The following is a 19,881-nucleotide window of genomic DNA, read 5'->3' on the forward strand; positions in this document are numbered from 1 at the left end:
GCTTTGGCTTCAGCCCGGGTCACGTGACAAACCTACGTCCACCCTTTTCGGAAACCCCCGGCGTCCCTGTCTACCCCGTCTACAATTTATAATTCATCGACTTGGGAGAGAGTCTTCGTAAAAGCTCCGTTTTTGGTGGAGAAAACAGATGCATTTTAGAATTCATCTGGATTAGCGTAGACATGGCCCAAGATTATACATTGATTTTGCGCAATCTATCATGAACAACTCTTTTTCAAATTTTATACGGATGAGCGAAGTTCTCAAAAATATTGTTTTACTCTCATGTTCATTCTCTTTTTGACTAATTTTATCTTTATCCTCTGATTCTCTGAGACCTTAGGCTGTCGGCTGCAGGTTGGGAGCACCTTCCTCTGCCTCGTTTATTCCCTCCAACCCCCTCCTTTTCTTCAACCCTCCTCTTGTCTGTCTTCGTTCCCTTTCCTCCGGCGCAGTCGCCAGTTATGTGAAGTCCTTCGAAACTGCTTCTATGAAGTTGGGCGCTGACATGAGGATGGTGAAGGTGCAGATGATGGAGAAGAGGGAGAAGGCCACCAGACACAGCCGGTCCACCACTGCCGCCGCAAACTTCCACTCGCTGCAGATGGCCTCGGCCACATCCTGGTCCCTGAAGCGCTGGGCGATGTAGCTCACCTCCTCTAGGATCCGCTGGATCTCCGGAGGGGGGATTCCCATGCCCATCCCCAGAACCCCAACCCCACCCGGCCCGCCGACGGCGCCTCCGGCGCCACCGGACGGCTCGGCCTCCTCGTTGGGGGAGCCGTGGGCGCGAGAACCAGGCCCCAGAGCCACCCCGGAGTCGCTGGACGGCGGGCAGCGAGGGCTCTCTATGGGGTGGTAGCTGCCAAAGTAGAAGCTCATGGAACCGTTGGAGCTGCCGGCGGGACAGGGCGGACAGGGGGCCTGAGAGAGGGGGACTGTGATGCTGGGCATGGTCGACATCTCGATGGAGCTGGCGCTGGAGTGGTGGTGGGTCGCGTGGCGGTAGTGGTGGGTGGCTCGCTTTCGCTCATCGCCTGGCTGCTTCATACGGAGGAACCAGGCACACCAGTTCAACAGGACCACACGCACCTGAGGGCCACACACAAGCACACACATATTTATCATATCACTAAAACATAAACAAATGCTAATTTGCATATAACAGCCTTCTCCTCTTAGAGCTGTCATACTCAGCGGCATCGTGGCTCTGCCTGGATTTCGCAGCACAGAACCTTACAGCAGCCCCCACGATTCCATCTGAGCTTCACATCGAATATGCAGACCAACGCATCAACCAGACAGAAAAACACTGCTGTCAAGTTTGTCAAATCAAGTTTATTTGCATTTCCTTTAGAGTTACCGTCTGAAGGTGGAGCGCTCTGACAACACAATAAGTCCATAAACACTATTGTGGGGTGGGGATGTGTCACGCCCCTCTCCTGCTTTGATTCCCTGTCTGTCTCTAGGTCCCTCTGTCCCTCTCTGGCTCCCTCTGTCTGTGTCTGGTGTCACGTCACATCCCTGTCACTGCACACCTGTCCCCAGTCAGTAATCTCACCAGCTGTCTCCACCTTCCTCGTCAATCCTTTTGTATTTAACCTGGTCCCATTCTCTGTAGGTGTCGGCTTGTTGCATGTGTTCCTGCATGTGTCCTCGCATGTCTTTAACGTCGCTGTTCCTGCAAGTCTCCCTGGGTGTGTGCCCCGAACTCTCCATCCCTGATCCCTGATCCTCCACCGGCTCCTCTGCTCCTGGTCCCTGGTTCCTGAGTCCCTGCCTGTGCATGAGTCCCTGCCTTCCCGGTCACGAGTGCCTGCCAGTCCTGATCCCCCTTCTGTTGCCTGTTCCTGATTCCCTGCCTGTCTACCCATTAAACCCCTGTATAAACTCCTAAAACAGTGTGTCCTGCGTTTGGGTTCATCTTGACCATTAACGTTAACAGGATCGTGTGGTTTGAGCAGCCACACCTCCCCTGAGTCTAGGTAATTAGGGCCCAGAATCAGAGTGGCTATACACCTGTTGCTCGTTGGTTGGTCTAAAGGGCAACAGGTAAAACACCCATCCCCACACACACTCAGGAAAGGAGCCCTTGTCATGACACATCTCTATCTGCTCCTGGGCTTATTCCAACTAGCCCACTCTCTACAATAAACTGGTGTCTACAACCCTGTTGCCTGTGTCTCTGTGCCGGAGGTCCCTGAAAACAGAACTTGGGTGGCGGGTGGTAGGGGACACTGCCACAACTATGTTGGGCAAATAAAATCCCCTATGAAAGAAAGTATCAAGCTTTTCTTTTTCTTCTTAACTTTGTATAAGCAAAAGAAAAGCATGACAAGGGAAACTCATTTCCAACCGGCCAGTTCACCCGAGACAGCAGCAGTGACGTACCCATTTCGGCATCTTTCCTCCCTGAGGGTCGTGGTGGTGGAACTGCAGGACGATGACGGTCACCACCACGGACATGCCCACGATCATCATGGTGCTGGCAAAATACTGAGCTGCAGAGCAACCAGAGAATCACAGATCACTAATTCAATGAGCAGTGAGTTATCGGTTCATAACTACATAATTATATTCCTGTAGTGCTGCAATTAATGCAGATGCTAATGGATTAAATACAAACTCTTTTCAAGCCCCCTATTTGGATATTCTGTAAAATGTATTCTGACAGATTAGAAAAAAACACTGAGATATAAAAAATTACCAAAAGATTATCCCTGACTCACTTAAAAATGAAAGCTTGTCTGATCATTTTTTCCTAAAAGTGACATTGCTAATGGCTGGAGACGCTCACAGCACACATGTCCAATTTTTTTTTTAAATACGAAACAGTACACGACTATGACAAAACAGATAATCTGGGTAAACAAGCCGAAATAGCACAGAGAGATTAACAGAGGGGTGGGTCGCCAGGGAGGATGCTTGCACCCGGGGGAGGGAACTGTGAGGGAATTAAGGCGAGTATGAACCGAAAACTGTTCACTCCTCCAGCAAGCTCACGCACACACACACACACACACACACACACACACACACAAACACACACACACACACACACACACATACACACACACACACACAAACACACACACACACACACACGCACACACACACACGATGCAACCCTGATTGTCATGTTGGCAAAAGAAAAGGCTGTGTGTGTGTGTGTGTGAATTTGTGTGTGTTACAGGGTTATTGGAGGACATTTGAGGGAGATTAAGAGAAGAACAACTTAAAAGAAATAAAGAAGGATTAATCTAAGAAATAATAATAAAAAAGTCACCAGACTTCAACTGGCAGGTGTAAAACGAAGACACTGAATCTGGGCACACTACACCAGAGGCTTTGAGAGAGATTTGCCTGAGAAGGCAAAAAAAAAAAAAACGTCTACCAGGAGTGCAAGCTCAGCTTTGTATGAAAAAAATGTGAAGATGAAGCATATTTGTAATGTGCAGAATTATCAGATCAGATCGAAAATACTACATCTGAGCAAAGCATGACTCGTTTTTTCCTCCAACTGCCGCCTCCGCTCCAGTTCCAAACGATCCACAACCGAGACTGAGAGGTGACCTTGAAGGTGCTGTTAAACATGGATCTGAAAGCAACGTCTCAGTGGGAGAAGGGCAGGTTAAAGAGGGTTGGACACACACGCACACACACACACACGTGCGCACACACACACACACACACACACACACACACACACACACACACACACACACACACACACACACACACACACACACACACACACACACACACACACACACACACACACACACACACACACACACACACACACACAGCATGCATATCTGCTGTCCTAAAAATACCTAAATGCTTTCTATTACCAGGCCAGTTCTATGCACTTGGCACTGGCTTCAACCCGAGGTGAAGAGAGGAAATTCAAATTGAAGTGAGAGTCTGTTACAGCAGAAACAAGTGGAGCGATAAGCAGAGAAACTGTGAAAATGTGATGTGGAAAATGAATGTAGGGAATTTAAAATGCTACAAGCAATCACTCATCGAGTTACTTATTTCACCCCTTTGGGGGAAAGCAATCTTTTTGAGTGGACTTTGGCTATGATCCATTTGAAAATAACCTAGACAAACTGAATAGCTAATCAGCCATTTTTTTATTTTTACTTTGCGCACCCAATAGTGGCGAGTGCACTGTTAAGCATAGACAGAGAAATGCTTTGTGTGGATTGGCTTTTGCCAATCCACACAATTCACACCTCTTAAAATTTTTCTGCGATATCTTCAGCTCTGTTGAGAGCCCGTACAGAGTCATTTACAGATTAATTAACTTTTCTAAATATTATCAAGATTGAAAATAGCAGACTAACCCAAGCAAAAGTATAAAGCACTGAATTTTAGTTCAATAAAGTATCTTTCCAGGTGAAAACAAACCCAAGTATTGTAACAAGAGTAGCTCTAACAATAATGATCAAATTTATTACACAGTCACGCTGCGTGGAGAGAAACCTCAAGTGCATGCAGGAATGAGGTGATGGATGCGGCTGTAACGAACTGAACACACACACACACACACACACACACACACACACACACACACACACACACACACACACACACACACACACACACACACACACACACACACACACACACACACACACACACACACACACACACACACACAAACACACAAACACACACACACACACACTCTCTCAGATGGCAGCTGAATTAGGAAGCTTTAACCCCTGCTTGAGCCTCCAGGAGGCCTTTGAAGTCTCTCTCAGAACTTCAACCCGAAGTTGAGGTTGAGTTCCACCACCCATCCTCCCTTTCTCTCTCGCTCCCTCTCTCTCCCTCTCTCTCTCTCTTTCTTCCGTCCCCTCCAACTTTGTCTCCCTCTCCTTCTTACATCCTCACTCTTCTCTCCATTTCTTTCCGTCTTTCTTTCTTTATGTCTTCCTTCCTTCCTTCCTTCCGCTGGTGGGGAGTTCGGCTTTTCATGACCTATTAATGGTGTTGACAGCTTTCCACTTCTGGCCGTTCCTTCTCTAATGTGCTCCCTGCAGCACACTGCCTGGGAAGGGGAGGAGGGCAACCCGGTTTCACACTTTTTCGTGCTCACACTCACAAGTATTTATCTATTAAATTGTGTCCCGGAGTAACATTTCTGGACCTTTTTGTGATACACATAACAAAATGTAAACTCATTCATTTGAAAAGGGAGATTTTATTCTACTTTGGAAGGGGGGGGGGCATGGGGAAGGAGGGAGGGGGGTGCAGATACGTGCAGTAAAACTAAAACTAGCCTGATGAAAGTACGCCACCGCGGGGAGGTGGTGGGGCATGGATGGATTAAAATTTTCAATACATGGGTTTAAATTTCGTTCTTACTAGCACAAATTAAACTAGATACTGGTTTCGCTTTTTCTCTGAATGGTCTATTCAATTCAAGGTTGGGCGAGAATATGGATAGAGGGTCATACCCTCAGTATGAATTTCATTCATGGATACAATTGAACTGGATATAAATATCAACGTTTGCACGCCTGTGTACCCATCAGCCAGTGCGGCAAACGTTTCCATGGTAAAAGTGAGCCCCACCTATCAGAGACGTCGCTGTTACACTTACAGACCCGCCAACGTTGGGAAAATACTTTGATTACAACAATAGTTTTACAGCGAGTCTAAGCGGCGTTTGAGTTCCTGCAGCTATTCACTCCGGAGCCATCTCATCATGAGGGTACTCACATCGTATGCAAGCTACTAAGGCTAACTATATATACTAATTAATCTCATAAGGATACACCCCCTGAAATGCATCATCTCCTAAAGTTACCAAACATGTTAACCAACTACAGATGTACCAATTGCAATTTTCTTGGCCGATTCTGATTTTTATTCAATTGTGTGTTCATAATAAAACATTGACCTTTAAATATCATCATCCAATCATTTTGAGATTATATCCATGATCGGAGAAGTCAAATGTTCTCATCATTTGGTCTCATTGGGTATAGCTGCTGCTCGTCAATGATAAATACATCATGTGATCTCACGTGACAGGACAGCCGCACATACCGACTACCGCCGCAATTTTCAGTCACCACAATAGTGAGATTTATGGTTTTGACACTGTGTGTTTACTATTGTTCATTATTCACTTTGAAACAATCATAGAACATGAAATTGTTCGACAGGAGTTCCAGTAAAATGGAATATGGTTCAGTCACCAAGTTTCAGTATAATTCAATCCGTAACTCTGACTGAGTTTTAGGAGGACACCAGTCCAGTTCAAACTTCTAATGAAAGTCTCTTTATATTATACCTTTATATTATATTTATATGGTACTTGCCATTCCACAATAAATCGCAATTATGGTGAAAGAAATCTATAATAATAAATGGCCGACTCTTCTCACTCTCCTTCACCGGAAGTCCTCCTTCGCTCACCGCGCATTAAACCAACTGAATCAAATGGAAACGACTCGTTTTACTGAGTAACTCGTCAAGAACCGAGTCCTAAAAAAAGGAGTCGAACCTTTCACCGTGAGTGGAGCGTGTGTAGTAGGAACAAGCAGAGCAGACGCTCCGCTGTAGTGACAGCCGTACGCAGCCTGCACAATTTTGGAATATTGTCAAGCGATAGGAAAATAATTGATCTAATCTTCTTCGTTTACCTTGAAGTACCTCCAAACAGCCGACATGTTCTTTCTTTTTCTCTCTTTTTGGGCAATCAGATATATCTGACACTGATCGGCCGGTCACCGGTCACCAGTCACAGCCAATTAAGTTGAAAACCGGCCGATTCCGGTCACCGACCGATCTATCCGTGCATCTCACGTTTTATATGGTAGCATTACGGTCACATTTTTGTGCTCGATTATTACGCGCCCTCTCTTCCCATTTTACCTCAGCAACGCGCGGCTACGCATAATAAAGCACTGCTGCGCTGCGTTTCAGTGGACGTGGCGACTGGGAGGAGAGGGAGGGGAGGGGAGGGCTTACAGAACCACAAGCACAAGGTCGTAGCATCTGGTCCAATCCGAGGGATGACGTTTAAATACTGAATAAACCTACCCTACTGATGAAAGGTCAATATCTCGGTTTAGGGTCCAGTGAAAGCTCTCAAACTTTCAAAGGTTAAAGTACAAGAAAAGGCCTTTCCAAAAAAATTTTGTTTGGTTTTGATCTACAACAAAGTAAAAAAAATAAATCCGATTTTATTCCACTTAGATTGTGACTGGTCTTGGAATCCGCACTTGGCACCCCACTGCCATGGCAGGATTGTATTTGTTTTGTTTTTTTTTAACTTGCAAGCTTTTGATATATATAAATATAAATTATGGTTAAATCTAAAAAACAAACAAAAGTAACACGACTAGAAATGTAGTGGTAGTGTAGTGGTAAGTATAGATATTTGCCTTAAAGTCTCCAAATTCTCTGAAACCTAATATACTTAAGTAAGATAGATAGATAGATAGATAGATAGATAGATGGACAGACAGACAGACAGACAGACAGACAGACGGACAGATAGATAGATAGAGGAAATAATAAGATAATGTCATCAGACATCACAATATAAAAACAATGGCATACATAATAAACCTGAGGACTACCTGAAAAACTGGCAATAAACATTAAAGCTAAGGATTAATTAACTCGTAGACAGAAAAATAGGTAATGTACAATAAACAATGAAATAAACCTAAACATAAACTAAACAATAAAAAAAAAAAGGGCTAAATCGTCTATTACACTAACCTCCTCCTATAGACAATGCATGTAAAGCTAGAATTAAGAAAAACAATGAAATAAGCCTAATAAGCAAGAAGAAATGGCGACATACACTGAGTATGGCTTGGTATTTTGAGTAAGGCAGCCTGCGTCTCCATCCAAAACACATGGAGCGTCCCGCAGACATACTGCCATCGTTACTCTCCTTAACGCCGCGCAGTGTGCACAGCGTGTCACACTCACTGGCATGAACGCACCGAACCTACCGATTAATGGCACCGAGTCGGACGTGGCGGGCATGATCTCGGCGACCAGGAGCATGAAGACAGTCAGCGAGAGGAGGACCGTGATGCCTGGCGGAGGAGAGGGAGAGAGGGGGGGGGGGGGGGAGAAGATGGATTGGGCGAGAGAGGGGGAGAGAAGAGAGTTGATCAGAGTCACCGTTCTATGAAATGATTTCCTTTAATGACTCGTGTACGTGATCCGTTAGACGGCGGCGGCCGTGACAGCTCCAAGGTCCCTCTCTCCCTCTCTCCCTCTCTCTTCCTCTCTCCCCACCAGGACACTTCTATCCATCCGCCGAGAGCTTTAAACCTGACATGTTGGAAGCGTGCATGTAACAATTATGAAATTCGGTCATTTCAAAGAGATTACTGTAGGACCTCGGAGATTAAGGGGGGTCGGCGGGATTCACCAAAGCGGGGGCGCTTCTTAATAAAACCCGACGCACGGGTCAGTAAAGCGTGCAGGATTTGAATTCGCTCGTTTGTCACCTCTGCGTGCGGCTGCAGATTCCAGGATCCCCGTGTAACTGTGTTTGCATATGTACAGTATATAAGTAGTAAGTAAGTAGTCAGGCACGTGCAGAGGGGGCGGCGGAGGGTGCCCGAGTACCGGCTCCTTTGCCCCTGATGTCCATTGCGCCCTTTTTAATCAGGCACGTTTTTTTTTGCCGGGAGTTACCTGCTAGTCCAGAGGACTAGCAGGTGGCGGTTTTATTTGTGCAATATATGAATATTCATGAGGTACGCGTTCTGAATGAGTCCTCATTGGTCGAGTCCAAATGAGTCTTTATTGGTGGAATTGGTGTAGGAAGCTCACATCACCAGTCAAATTATATAAATATATAAACTGTATGTAGGTTATGCTGGATAATGTTTTAATCTTGTTCCCTGTGCCCTTTTTTTTTATTTGAGCACCTGCCCCTCTTCAGGTCTCTGCACGGGTCTGTACGTAGTCATATACACGGACTTTCAATAGTTTAGTTGCGATAGTTTAAGTAACATTTTTCATTTAAAATAATAGCAGCAATGCAGGCTCGGTGCCATTGAGGGCGTATCTTTCCTCCTATTGGCTGTCGCCCGGCGCCGCTCATTTGCATAAAGTTAAAACCTGCTCAACTTTCCTTGTCGCAGTGAAGCCGTCACCTCGTTGCTGTTCGGATGACGCCGAGCTCCGTTTGAAATGCAGTGCAGCCCATGGCGAGCCCCGTCCCCGGCGGTGTGACCGTGCCATAATGTGTTGATTTGTCTTGTAGCGGGGTTCGCATGGTGCAGGACGCTGGAAGCCCGAGGACCAGACCCAGCGGAGCAGAAACCGGACCCTGAATAATGCTCCGTTGTTTTATGTTCCCGTTTTGGCCAGCGAGCCTTTCTGTTCACAATTATTAAATTATTATCCCTTTCCTTATTTTCTATCATATATATATACAATTCCGATATGGGATGTTCATTTAAGGCGTGGCCAAAGTGTCAAATAATGAGGTAAACTAATGACAAAGTAATCGCTGTGAACAAAACAGAAACTCAGGCTTCCGACCGCTCTGAACGCTGCGTTTCAGCCGGTCACGGATTTCAGTGTATGGTCACCTGCTCCATCCCATCCGCTGTGCGTTTCTCCAAACAAAACCAAAAAAGATGCATGTATATTTATTTATTTATTTTCAGAAATGTACATGAAACAATAAATCCCTGCGTCCGAGAGTCCCGGTGCGTCGGTGTCCGTGTCTCCCTCAAGGCTGGAGCACGGCAACCAAAGTGGGAACAAACTTCTAAATGAGGCCTTGTAGATGTAATACGAGGGAAGATTCAGCAACTGGATTGAGGATTTCTCGCTTCAGATTTGCTCAGAAACAGACTTTAGGGTACGATTTTAGGGTTAAGGTGAAATCAGTGAAAGTTTACAGACGAAATAAAACGGAACCCGGAGTAAAGCTCAAACCCCGTCGGCTCAGAACTAGAGGCTTGGCTGCTCATTCACAATTAAAGCTACACACACTGAAACAGCCCATGTTGGAACACCCTGGTTTAGAGGCATGTCTTAATGGCTAGAATGCATAATCTGAGTGGTATTTTCAGCAAAAAAACTTCAAAAACATGTTTTGGGGACCTCAGTCATTGAACCGATTGAACATGACTCCTTCCTTCCCTTCCTAATTCCTTTCTTCCTTCCTTCATACCCCCCTACTTAATTCCTTCCTTCCTTCCTAATTACTTTCTACGTTCCTTCCTTCCGTTCTGCCTCCCTTGCTTAATTCCTTCCATCCTTCTCGAATTCCACCCTTTCTCCCTTGCTTGATTTCTTCCTTCCTTACCTCTCATGTTTTTATCTTCCTTCCTTCCCTAATTCCTTCCCTCCCTTTCTTTCCTCTTTGCCAAATCAGTGTACATTTGGATGTCGCCATCAGCCATCTGGCGCTACGTGCCCAGTGAGTGTTTCCTTACCCAGCGAGATCTTCTCCCCAGAGTCGGCGGGCAGCAGGAAGACCAGCAGGGCCAGGCCAGAGATGAGGACGCAGGGGATGAGCAGGTTGAGTCCGTAGTAGAGGGTCCGGCGTCGCATGGTGACGGTGAAGGTCACGTCGGGGTAGGGCTCCTTACAGCACTCGTAGTACAGCTCGTTGCGCTTGGCCGGCACACCTACCACGGAAGGATGGAAGATGCAAGCTGGTATTCCAGATGCTGCAGGAGATAATGGACACGACTCGTAGGGATTCGAAGGCCGAACACCCTGGGAGTCTGACTTTACAACGCTCGTCCACCAAGGGCAGGATCGGAAATTCATCAAGTGATGCAGTGACGACATTTTTAAGACTGAGCTGACTAATATTGTCAACAGCATACACCTATAGTTCATTTGGGTCGATTAGAACACAATGATGAGCATGTGCCACATCTATTTTTTTTTTCCATTGGTGATATTCTCTGATTTTAAAAAGAAATCCAGACTTTTATTCAAGGGCGGACCCCTCCGGTGAAAATAATTAGCAAAACCGCCCTTGGTCATGGGATCGCCGGGCCGTGTTTTTTCAGGTTTTCAAATTGTAAAGTCTGTTTGTTCATGATCTGAATCCATTTATGAAACGATTTTAAATCAAACATCTAACGACGAGGCAAGTGATCTGAGTTAAGCAGCGAAATCACCGTGATGCCCGGGGGTCCTCTCCATCGGCGCTGATACTCTCCCAGCTGTTGTGTGACTCTCGCCCTTGGAGCTGGCATGTTGTGAAAGCAGCACTAACAGCAACGGAGAGAACCATGAGGGGCTTTGGTGTCTCTCGCCCACACGGGGCCTGGCCTGGCTGCAACCCTGCCCTAGTGATCAACACTCCTGGGGCACGCCATCTGGCCATGTCTGACACCCATCTCCCGCCGGAAGAATCAACCCCCCAGGATCAGGCACCAGGGACAAAGCCACGCTGCCACTTCGTCTCAGCTGGCGATATCCTGCCTCAGGGTGAGTGTGTGTGCGCGCGTGTGTGTGTGTGTGTGTGTGTGTGTGTGTGTGTGTGTGGTTGGAGGGGTTCCAAATGTCTCCCACTTCTCACTGCCCAGCAACTGGCGCCCTCCTTTCCACTACATCTTCAATTAAAACAAATTTACTGACTTAAGATTATAGAGCTGACCGATGGGAAACATGGAAAACATTCACCCATCCATCCATTCCTCTATCGAGCCATCTGTCCCTCTATCAATCCATCCATCCATCCATCTATCCATCCATCTCTCCATACACCCACTGTCTGTCCATCAAGTCAGCAATCTTTTCATCCATCCATCCATCGATCCATCCGTCCCTCTATCAATCCATCCATCCATCCATCCGTCCATCCATCCATCCATCCATCCATCCATCCATCTGTCCATAACCCCACCATCTGTCCATCTATCCATCATCCATCCATCCCTCTATCAATCCATCCATCCACCCATCCGTCCATCCATCCATCCATCCATCCATCCATCCATCCATCTGTCCATACACCCACCATCTGTCCATCTATCCAGTCAGCCATCTGTCATCCATCATCCTTCCATCCCTCTATCAATCCATCCCTCCATCATCCATCCATCCATCCATCCATCATCCATCATCCATCTATCCATCCCTCTATCGATCAATCGGTCCCTCTATCAATCCATCCATCTATCCCTCTATCAATCCATCCATCCATCCATAGATCCATCCATCCATCCATACACCCACCTATCCATCCATCCATCCCTCTCTCGATCCATCTGTCCCTCTATCAATCATTCATCCCTCTATCAATCCATCCATCCATCCATCTATCCATCCATCCATCCATACAACTACCGTCTGTCCAACTATCCAGTCAGCCATCTGTCCATCCATCATCCATCCATTCATCCATGCATCCCTCTATCGATTCATCCATCCATCCATTTATCCATCCATCCATCCATTTATCCATCCATCCATCCATCCATCCCTCTATCAATCCATTCATCCATCCATCCATCCATCCATTTCCTTTCATCGTAGGGTCACTCACACAATATTCATGCCCATGGCTAATTTCCAATCAGCCTAGCACGTCTTTGGAGGTGGAAGGAAAGCGGAGCATTCCAGAGTTAACCCACGCAAGCACACCGAGAACAGTTCACTGAGAACTCCACGCACACACCATGAGATTCCAGCGCCGTTCACGGGAGCTGCACGTCAACATGTCTCTTTTCAAAATATTCCAAGTCAAGTTGCAGGTTAAAAAAAAAATCAGGTCGCAGCATAATGAGAGCGCAGGGTTGCATAATTTCTGTTTACCGTAGTATTCATGTGTGCATGGAAACTTTTTCATAACCTTACAGACCATTACAACATGTGATGTTCAGGTTTTAGACTTATCCTGCTACTTCTTCCATTGGGAAAATAACACTTTTAAAAGCAGATAATAATAGAAGTAACAGTGTAGTAATAGTAATAATATAATAGTAATAGTGACATTACACTGATTTGACTCATCGAGCCAATACGAGATGGAACGACAGGAAGGTTTCGCCTGAATGATGGATGATGGCGGTGAGTCTTACCAACTAGATCCCACTCCCCGTTGGGGATGTAGGTGGAGGTGTCCACGTCCAGCATCTGCAGGTCCAGCAGCCAGCCGTTGTGGGTCCAGGAGCCGAACTTGAGGTCGCATTTCTGCACGTCGAAGGGGAACCAGCGGACGTCGATGTAGCAGGTGCTCTTCAGGATGCCAGGCGGGATGTACTGGCAGTACCCTGACGCGTTCACCAGCACGTTGGTGTGAAAGGTCGCGTCGAAGCGCTCGTCAGCGCTGGGGACGGAGAGGCAGAGAGAGTGTTGAGTCGGTAACAAGCAGTGATTGCTCTGTTAGTGCGGACATTCTCAACCTTGGGGACGGGACTTGTTGTGCGTAAGACTGATGGATTGATAATTGATTTATATCTTTAATAAGAATATATACAGGTATATAACATAGGTTTGAAATACATCATAATCTCTATATGATCCTTAATTTGGAGCTCCTTCCATGCTGTATGACATAATAAAAATACGATAGAGATACAATGTTCAAATTCACATGAAACAGTTGCCTAATACTGTATGTATGCAGAATATTTGCACTTTGACCAGTAAAGCACTGTCAGCATCGTAAGAAAATTTCATATTGAGCCTCAATCTGTCAAAGGATTAACAGATTAATGTAAAAGGATGCCAAATATTTATTTCAAGGTCCCATTTTATACTCCTTTTCAACAAGTTAATATAGGTCTCTGAGGTCCCCAAAACATGTCTTTGAAGTTTTTTTTGCTGAAAATACCACTCAGATTATGCAGGAAATAAATACATCTACAATAAAAACACACTGCTTTTATTGGTTTTATTTATTATTATTTTTTAAAGGTTAAAAAAACAGGAGATCTACGGAAAGTATTCGAACTGGAGGACAGCGGGAGAGACATTTGGAGAGACTTATCTGCAGTTTTGTGACGGACAGTTGGTATGAATTCCTTAATTCTTTTAAAAATATTTGTGCTGGTCTGTGCAGCCAACGACAGAGCAGTTCCCACGCTTACCTCTTAGCTTTCAACATAATGTCAGCGTGTCCGGCGTATGCGCAAAATAAATGGTATTTTATCAAGCAAGGGAGGCAAATCTGAACGGCTTGTTGGATCACATTTTCTGAATTAGGGAGCCCACAAAAAAAACGGACTGGGTTGTCTTATTTCACAGTGTGTGTGTTAGTACGCCCATCAGACACCAAAAATGTATGTGCACAAGCACGGAAAAAGTGAGTTTTTCATAATACGTCCCCTTTAATACTTCTAGGGCTTGTTGATTTTGAAAATTAAGAAGAGTTTTGCTTTTGTGGTAGACAAGAGCGTTTTTGTTTTTGGTTTCCTAGTTAATTTAAATGACCCACTATCCATGTGTGAACCTGCACGTGTGTGTGTGTATGCACGTGTATAGTGTACATGTGCTTGCGTGCTCCCGCACCGTGCGTGCAACTGTTGAGTGGGGCACTGGGCTGCGAGGCCTCTTTGCTGCCTCATCCAAATAAAAAGAGTGAATTATATGGCTGGCTAACCATCTGTGGAAAGACCAATCTGCTCTCTCTCTTTCTCTAGCACACACACACACACACACACACACACACACACACACACACACACACACACACACACACACACACACACACACACACACACACACACACACACACACACACACACACCATATCCAGGTGAAAAACAGGGTGAAACCAAATCAAACATTTGGCGTCTGCGCGGTGCAAATTATGCAGCGGAAAGTTGTGAAGCAGTGACACGAGAGCAGCAGACAGATGCCTCCTTCAAGGCCACTCCATCCCAAGCTCGCTGGAGCCCCGCAGGACAACTTCCCCCAAAAAGTTTGACTCGGCTCGGGGTGCACGGGGACCGCTCTCTGATTGCGCTCGAGTACAGACCCCGGGACCCCGAGATGCCTCTGAATCCGGTTTTAAATATTCAGAGTATACTTGAGATACCTTTGATTGATGTAATAAGGTTGGGGGGAAAAGGGAGCAGCTGACAGGATGACTTCCAAGTACTGATACTTAAGAAGAACATCACACATATCTTGTTCCTGAACCCTTGTTTAAAGTCTGACATTTTAAAAAGGAGCATCCCCTCTGAGCCTGCTGGAGATGTGACGCGCTCAGGGAAAAGTCTGAACCGGGAGGAACTTCAGTCAGACAAGTGGCCTCTGTGAAGTCCAGGCGCCAATATATACATACAGGTCACTTACACACACACACACAGGCACACACACACACACACACAGGCACACACACACACACACACGCACACACACACACACTGAACACCTTTAGATGTAGCCTGATGAACATGTACATGGAAACCCTCCCAGCTATATCTTAACATCAAATTAACCACACACACGCACACACCCGCATGCACACACACACACACACACGCACACGCACACGCACACGCACACGCACACGCACACATACACACGCACGCATGCGCGCGCACACACACACACACACACACACACACACACACACACAAGGAGAAGGTGACGTCATTGCGTGCAAGTTTCCCCGTGTAACCAAAGTTTGGTGCGTTCTGTGGAAATGCGGCTGCTCATTGGAAGTACAGCAACAGCAGTTCCTCCTCCCCTACGGCTTCCCTCACACCTCCACCTCCTTCTCACCTCCGCCTTAGTGTGTCCGCCCCCCGGGGAAGTAAAGGGGAACATGAGGGTGGAAGGGAGGAGAGGGGAGGAGATGCGGCGAGGAAGAATGTCAAGAAAGAAGGGGGACAGGTTGGATCGGGGATGCGGCAAAAAAATAAAAATAAAATGAAACAAGACATGAAAGGTCATGACAGGGAAATAGGAAACGGAAAATTGGACAAGAGTTTGGTAAAAGAAAAAAAAGAAAAAAAAAAAGATTGATTCTTTAAAATCCGATTTTAACTGGTGCCTGAACCAGGACTTCTACCTGGTGGCATCTGTGGATGTTTCAACTTTCACCTTGTTCGTGGGTCATTCCTCTAGGCCAGGGGTGCGGTCGCTCTCTCTCCAGTCGATATCACGGCCCACTGGGTGTTCCCTAGATCTGATGTAGGAACTTTTATTTCTGTTTTTGTGAAAAAGTTAATTATGTTATTAATGAAACTGGTTCTTCAAGTGCCTTTAATTGAAATATTCAAAGGACCCAGTTGGCTACGGTACAACAGCGCACCAATTACGTGTGTGGTGCAAACAAATCACATACAAATGGAAGAGCACTACTTTTTCTGTGGGTTCTAGTAGTCTGTGGCCCACTACTGTGTATATAATTATTCATCTGGCCCCTAACACCAAAATGGTTCTGCACCCGTAATATCCTGCGCTAGAGGCTGGTACACTGTTGGTTGAGCTGCCAACTGAATGACTGTGCTGTCCTTCCCCGACAACACTCCGAGCCGTCTTCGCAACCGCACAGTGTATTTCTGCTATTAGGCCAAAAAAACCCTTCAGTTATTGGATTTGTTCTCGCACCCATAGATCAATCATTGCCAGTCCAGATTTGGAAACCTCCCGTCACTAAAGCTCACGGCGAAGCTGTCTGCCGGATTTGTCGCGCCGTCACCCGGGTCGGAACGAGCCTCCGCGTTACGGCGTCGGACGCCGTGGCCGTTCGAGGCGGCAGCTGCGTCGCTTGAACGCAGGGAAGCCGGCAGACAGCTCCGCGGAGATGAGGGGCGATCGTTTCTGACAAACTGCCAACATCCGTGGTCAAGTTCATTCTTTGGTTCCTTAGTTCTGTCAAAACTTAATGGACTTGGCAGTTTGTTTCCCGCTTGGCAGACATTCTTTATTCGGAGCGAATGCCCAGTGGGGCCAGAATCAGCACCCGACAGCTCCAGTGTTGAGGCGATGTGGGAGTGCGTTTTGCATTTTTAATTCCAGTTCGACGGCGTTGGGTAGATTTTCTAGCTCGGCATTTTGAGGTGAATTAAACATGCCTTGGAGGAATCTGGTTTTCCTCATAAAAACATGAAAAAGAAAATACACTTGGGCATACTGCACAATGGCATCCAGCAGTTATTTTCGGCTTTTTGAATTGAAATAATTAAAGTTAAAATATAAAAAACAAAAAAACAAAAAAAACGTTTGGCCCCCAGGGTGTGATTTCAACAATGGTGTAATTCGTCATTCTACAATAAAAGGTTTTGGACGAAATACCGCACAAACTGTATGCACTTGCACACACCATACACACACACACGCACACACCACTATCAGCTGTACTTCCTCTATCAGTGGGCCACATGCAGTAGTCGTAAAAGTGGATTGGGACAAGTGACGTCGTGATGCATACACACACACACACACACACACACACACACACACGTTTTCACGCATACAAAATTCATCCATAGAACAACCGGTGAGATAAGGTCCGTGTGTCAGAAAAGGGACATTTAGGAGGATCATTTGAACACAACAAAAGAAGCATTATCTGTATCTAAAGGGGATTTATCGGAAACATTTCCTTTTGTCTCCCTCCTTTGTGAAGTGCCCTTTTCAGAAGGTTTTTAGCGTCTGCAATTCATTTAGCTTCCGTACAACGGAATCAGATGAGGGTTTGAGGCGACTTACAGCTGCATACTCACTCCCACATTTGGCATCAGCAGGTATCACAGCAAGGCTTGTCCTGAGTTTTTCATTTATATGTGTGTGTGTGTGTGTGCATGTGCAGAAGTGTACATTAAATGATTTACATGTAATGCATTTGTTCACACCATAGATTGTAGAAAAAAAATTGACGCAGTGTGTATGACGTCACCATTGATTTATGGAGAGAGACAAATTTCAAGCCTCGAGTTTGGAGTTACACTCGCTGCCATTGGGGCAGGCTGGAGCCAGAATTTTCTGAATTTGGGCAGCGGGGACTCTTGGTGATTTGGTGTGCGGCGTGGCCGGTGAACCATCAGACAGTGGGAGGAAGGAAGAGAGAAGCCCAAACCATGCTCAAAAACAAACAAGAATCCTGTCAATCAAGGCAACCACACCCCAAATAGACCTATGTTCAAGCCTTAATATCCTCTTTATGGAAGGATGATTTTCAATTCACGACCAAGACACTCATTAGAAGAAGTTAACTTTGCTGTTGACACTCTCAGCTCTCGTGGAAAAAACGTGTTGACTTTGTATTTCTCGTGAGAGGCTTCTTTTTATCCACTGACTTCCATTCAGTGGGAGGTTTTCTGACGCCAGCATCGAGTGGCCATTCACGGAAAGAAAAGGAAATCTTTTTCACCAAGACCCTCTCCTAGTACATTCTCACACACACAATAAAAAGGGCACATACGAATTTCCATAAAGTCACAGATGACTGGACAGGTGATAGCCCTGGGAGTATGAGAACAAAACTAAGGAAGCGGATGCAGAACTCGCACGCACACACGCACACACCCACACCCACACCCACACACACACACACACACACACACACACACACACACACACACACACACACACACACACAGTCTGGAGGGGACAAGGGGTTGTGGAGGGAAGTCGGCTGATAGACAGAGAAAAGGTTCAGAATGGGGCCGGTGACAGGTTCCTGTACCGAGGGACCTGAGTCACGGTGCTGTACCCTCCTCTCACTCAACACACACACACACGCACGCACGCACACACACACACACACACACACACAATAAATAATTCATTGATCTGACTCAAAAACAGCGATAGTGTCAGTCGGTAAGGTGAGTAAACCGGCCAGACGGAAATGTATGTATATGTCAGTCGATATTAATGCTGTTGCTGAGGTTAGAGATAGAGGCTGGTATGTCTTTGTGTACTCCCCAATGTTTTACGTAATTTAATACAATATTTGACTACTTCATCCCGTGCAAAGGGCAAGCAAAGTGCTTTCCCATGTCCGAGGAAAGTGCAGGGAAATTGACAGAAAATGAAGGCGAGAGAGGGGAGAATTAAGTGAGCAGTTGAAAAATAAGGACAAATCCTGGTCAACAATCCTGATGTTAGGCTTCAGTTTTTCCCGCCCTGTGGTGTTTCTAGTTAATGTCTGGTAAGTGATGATATTCGGGAAATTACAGGGAATAACTTCAATAATGGTGGTTTGCAGGGAGGGTTACCTTCTCTCTTAACCTTTCAGGCGTACAGTATATGCATGCATATATATTGTATGTTCCAAACTCATCAAAGAAGGGGAGAAAAACTAAGAAAGAACATGTATGGAATTAACAACCGCAGAAGCAGAACATGTAATCCCCGGCCACATTCTCTGTATCCTCCAGCTGGGTCCTGCGCTGTGATCCACACGGGGTTAATTCCAGCTGTGCCTGTGTGAGGGGGGTCGGAATGTTTTCCAGGATTCCAGGCACACAGTTGGACAGCCTTAGGCGGGGTCATTACATCGGTATTACTGATACGCAGCACGGAGCAAGAAATATACTCAGTGTTTATACAACAGTGTGTATCCTGTATACACAATATACTGTATGTACTCATTGGAGCCTTAGAATTGAATTAATGGAGCTCAAAAGACAGGTGAGTTGTTCTGTTGTTACATACACAAAAATAGCTAAACAGAGAAAACAGAAATAAAGATGGCAAGATCTGCACCGTCTCTCAAAATAAAAAAGAAAGAAAATAAATGTTTAAGATGTTATATATTCAACATTGACCCCAATATTGGGCTTCAAATGCAGGCCATCGCTCTCCTTGGCACAGACTCACAAGCATGTGTGCTTATGTGGCACGCCACATAAAAAACCCCCAAAAGAACATGCATGCTCAAGCGTCCCCAAAGCCATGGCGAGAAATCGATGTAGTCCCCTGGTGGTGGAGTCAAAGAAGTTG

At 45.9% G+C, this 19,881-nt stretch overlaps 1 protein-coding gene across 1 annotated transcript in view; it reads right to left on the reverse strand.

Annotated features, from left to right (window-relative positions):
- Positions 1-462: 462 nt before the first annotated feature.
- The window catches only part of LOC307235771 (neuronal acetylcholine receptor subunit alpha-7-like), a gene marked incomplete at both ends in the record, with an annotated part of 50,465 nt that continues 31,046 nt past the window's right edge, over positions 463-19,881 (reverse strand). The window contains 5 exons of the mRNA XM_080007974.1: positions 463-1,092; positions 2,392-2,501; positions 7,992-8,078; positions 10,449-10,643; positions 13,056-13,303. Coding sequence (XP_079864100.1) covers positions 463-1,092; positions 2,392-2,501; positions 7,992-8,078; positions 10,449-10,643; positions 13,056-13,303 — 1,270 coding nt within the window. The remainder of the gene's footprint in view (positions 1,093-2,391; positions 2,502-7,991; positions 8,079-10,448; positions 10,644-13,055; positions 13,304-19,881) is intronic.

This window comes from Zeus faber (genome assembly GCF_960531495.2).
Source record: "Zeus faber genome assembly, chromosome: 10".
Classification (NCBI taxonomy): domain Eukaryota; kingdom Metazoa; phylum Chordata; class Actinopteri; order Zeiformes; family Zeidae; genus Zeus; species Zeus faber.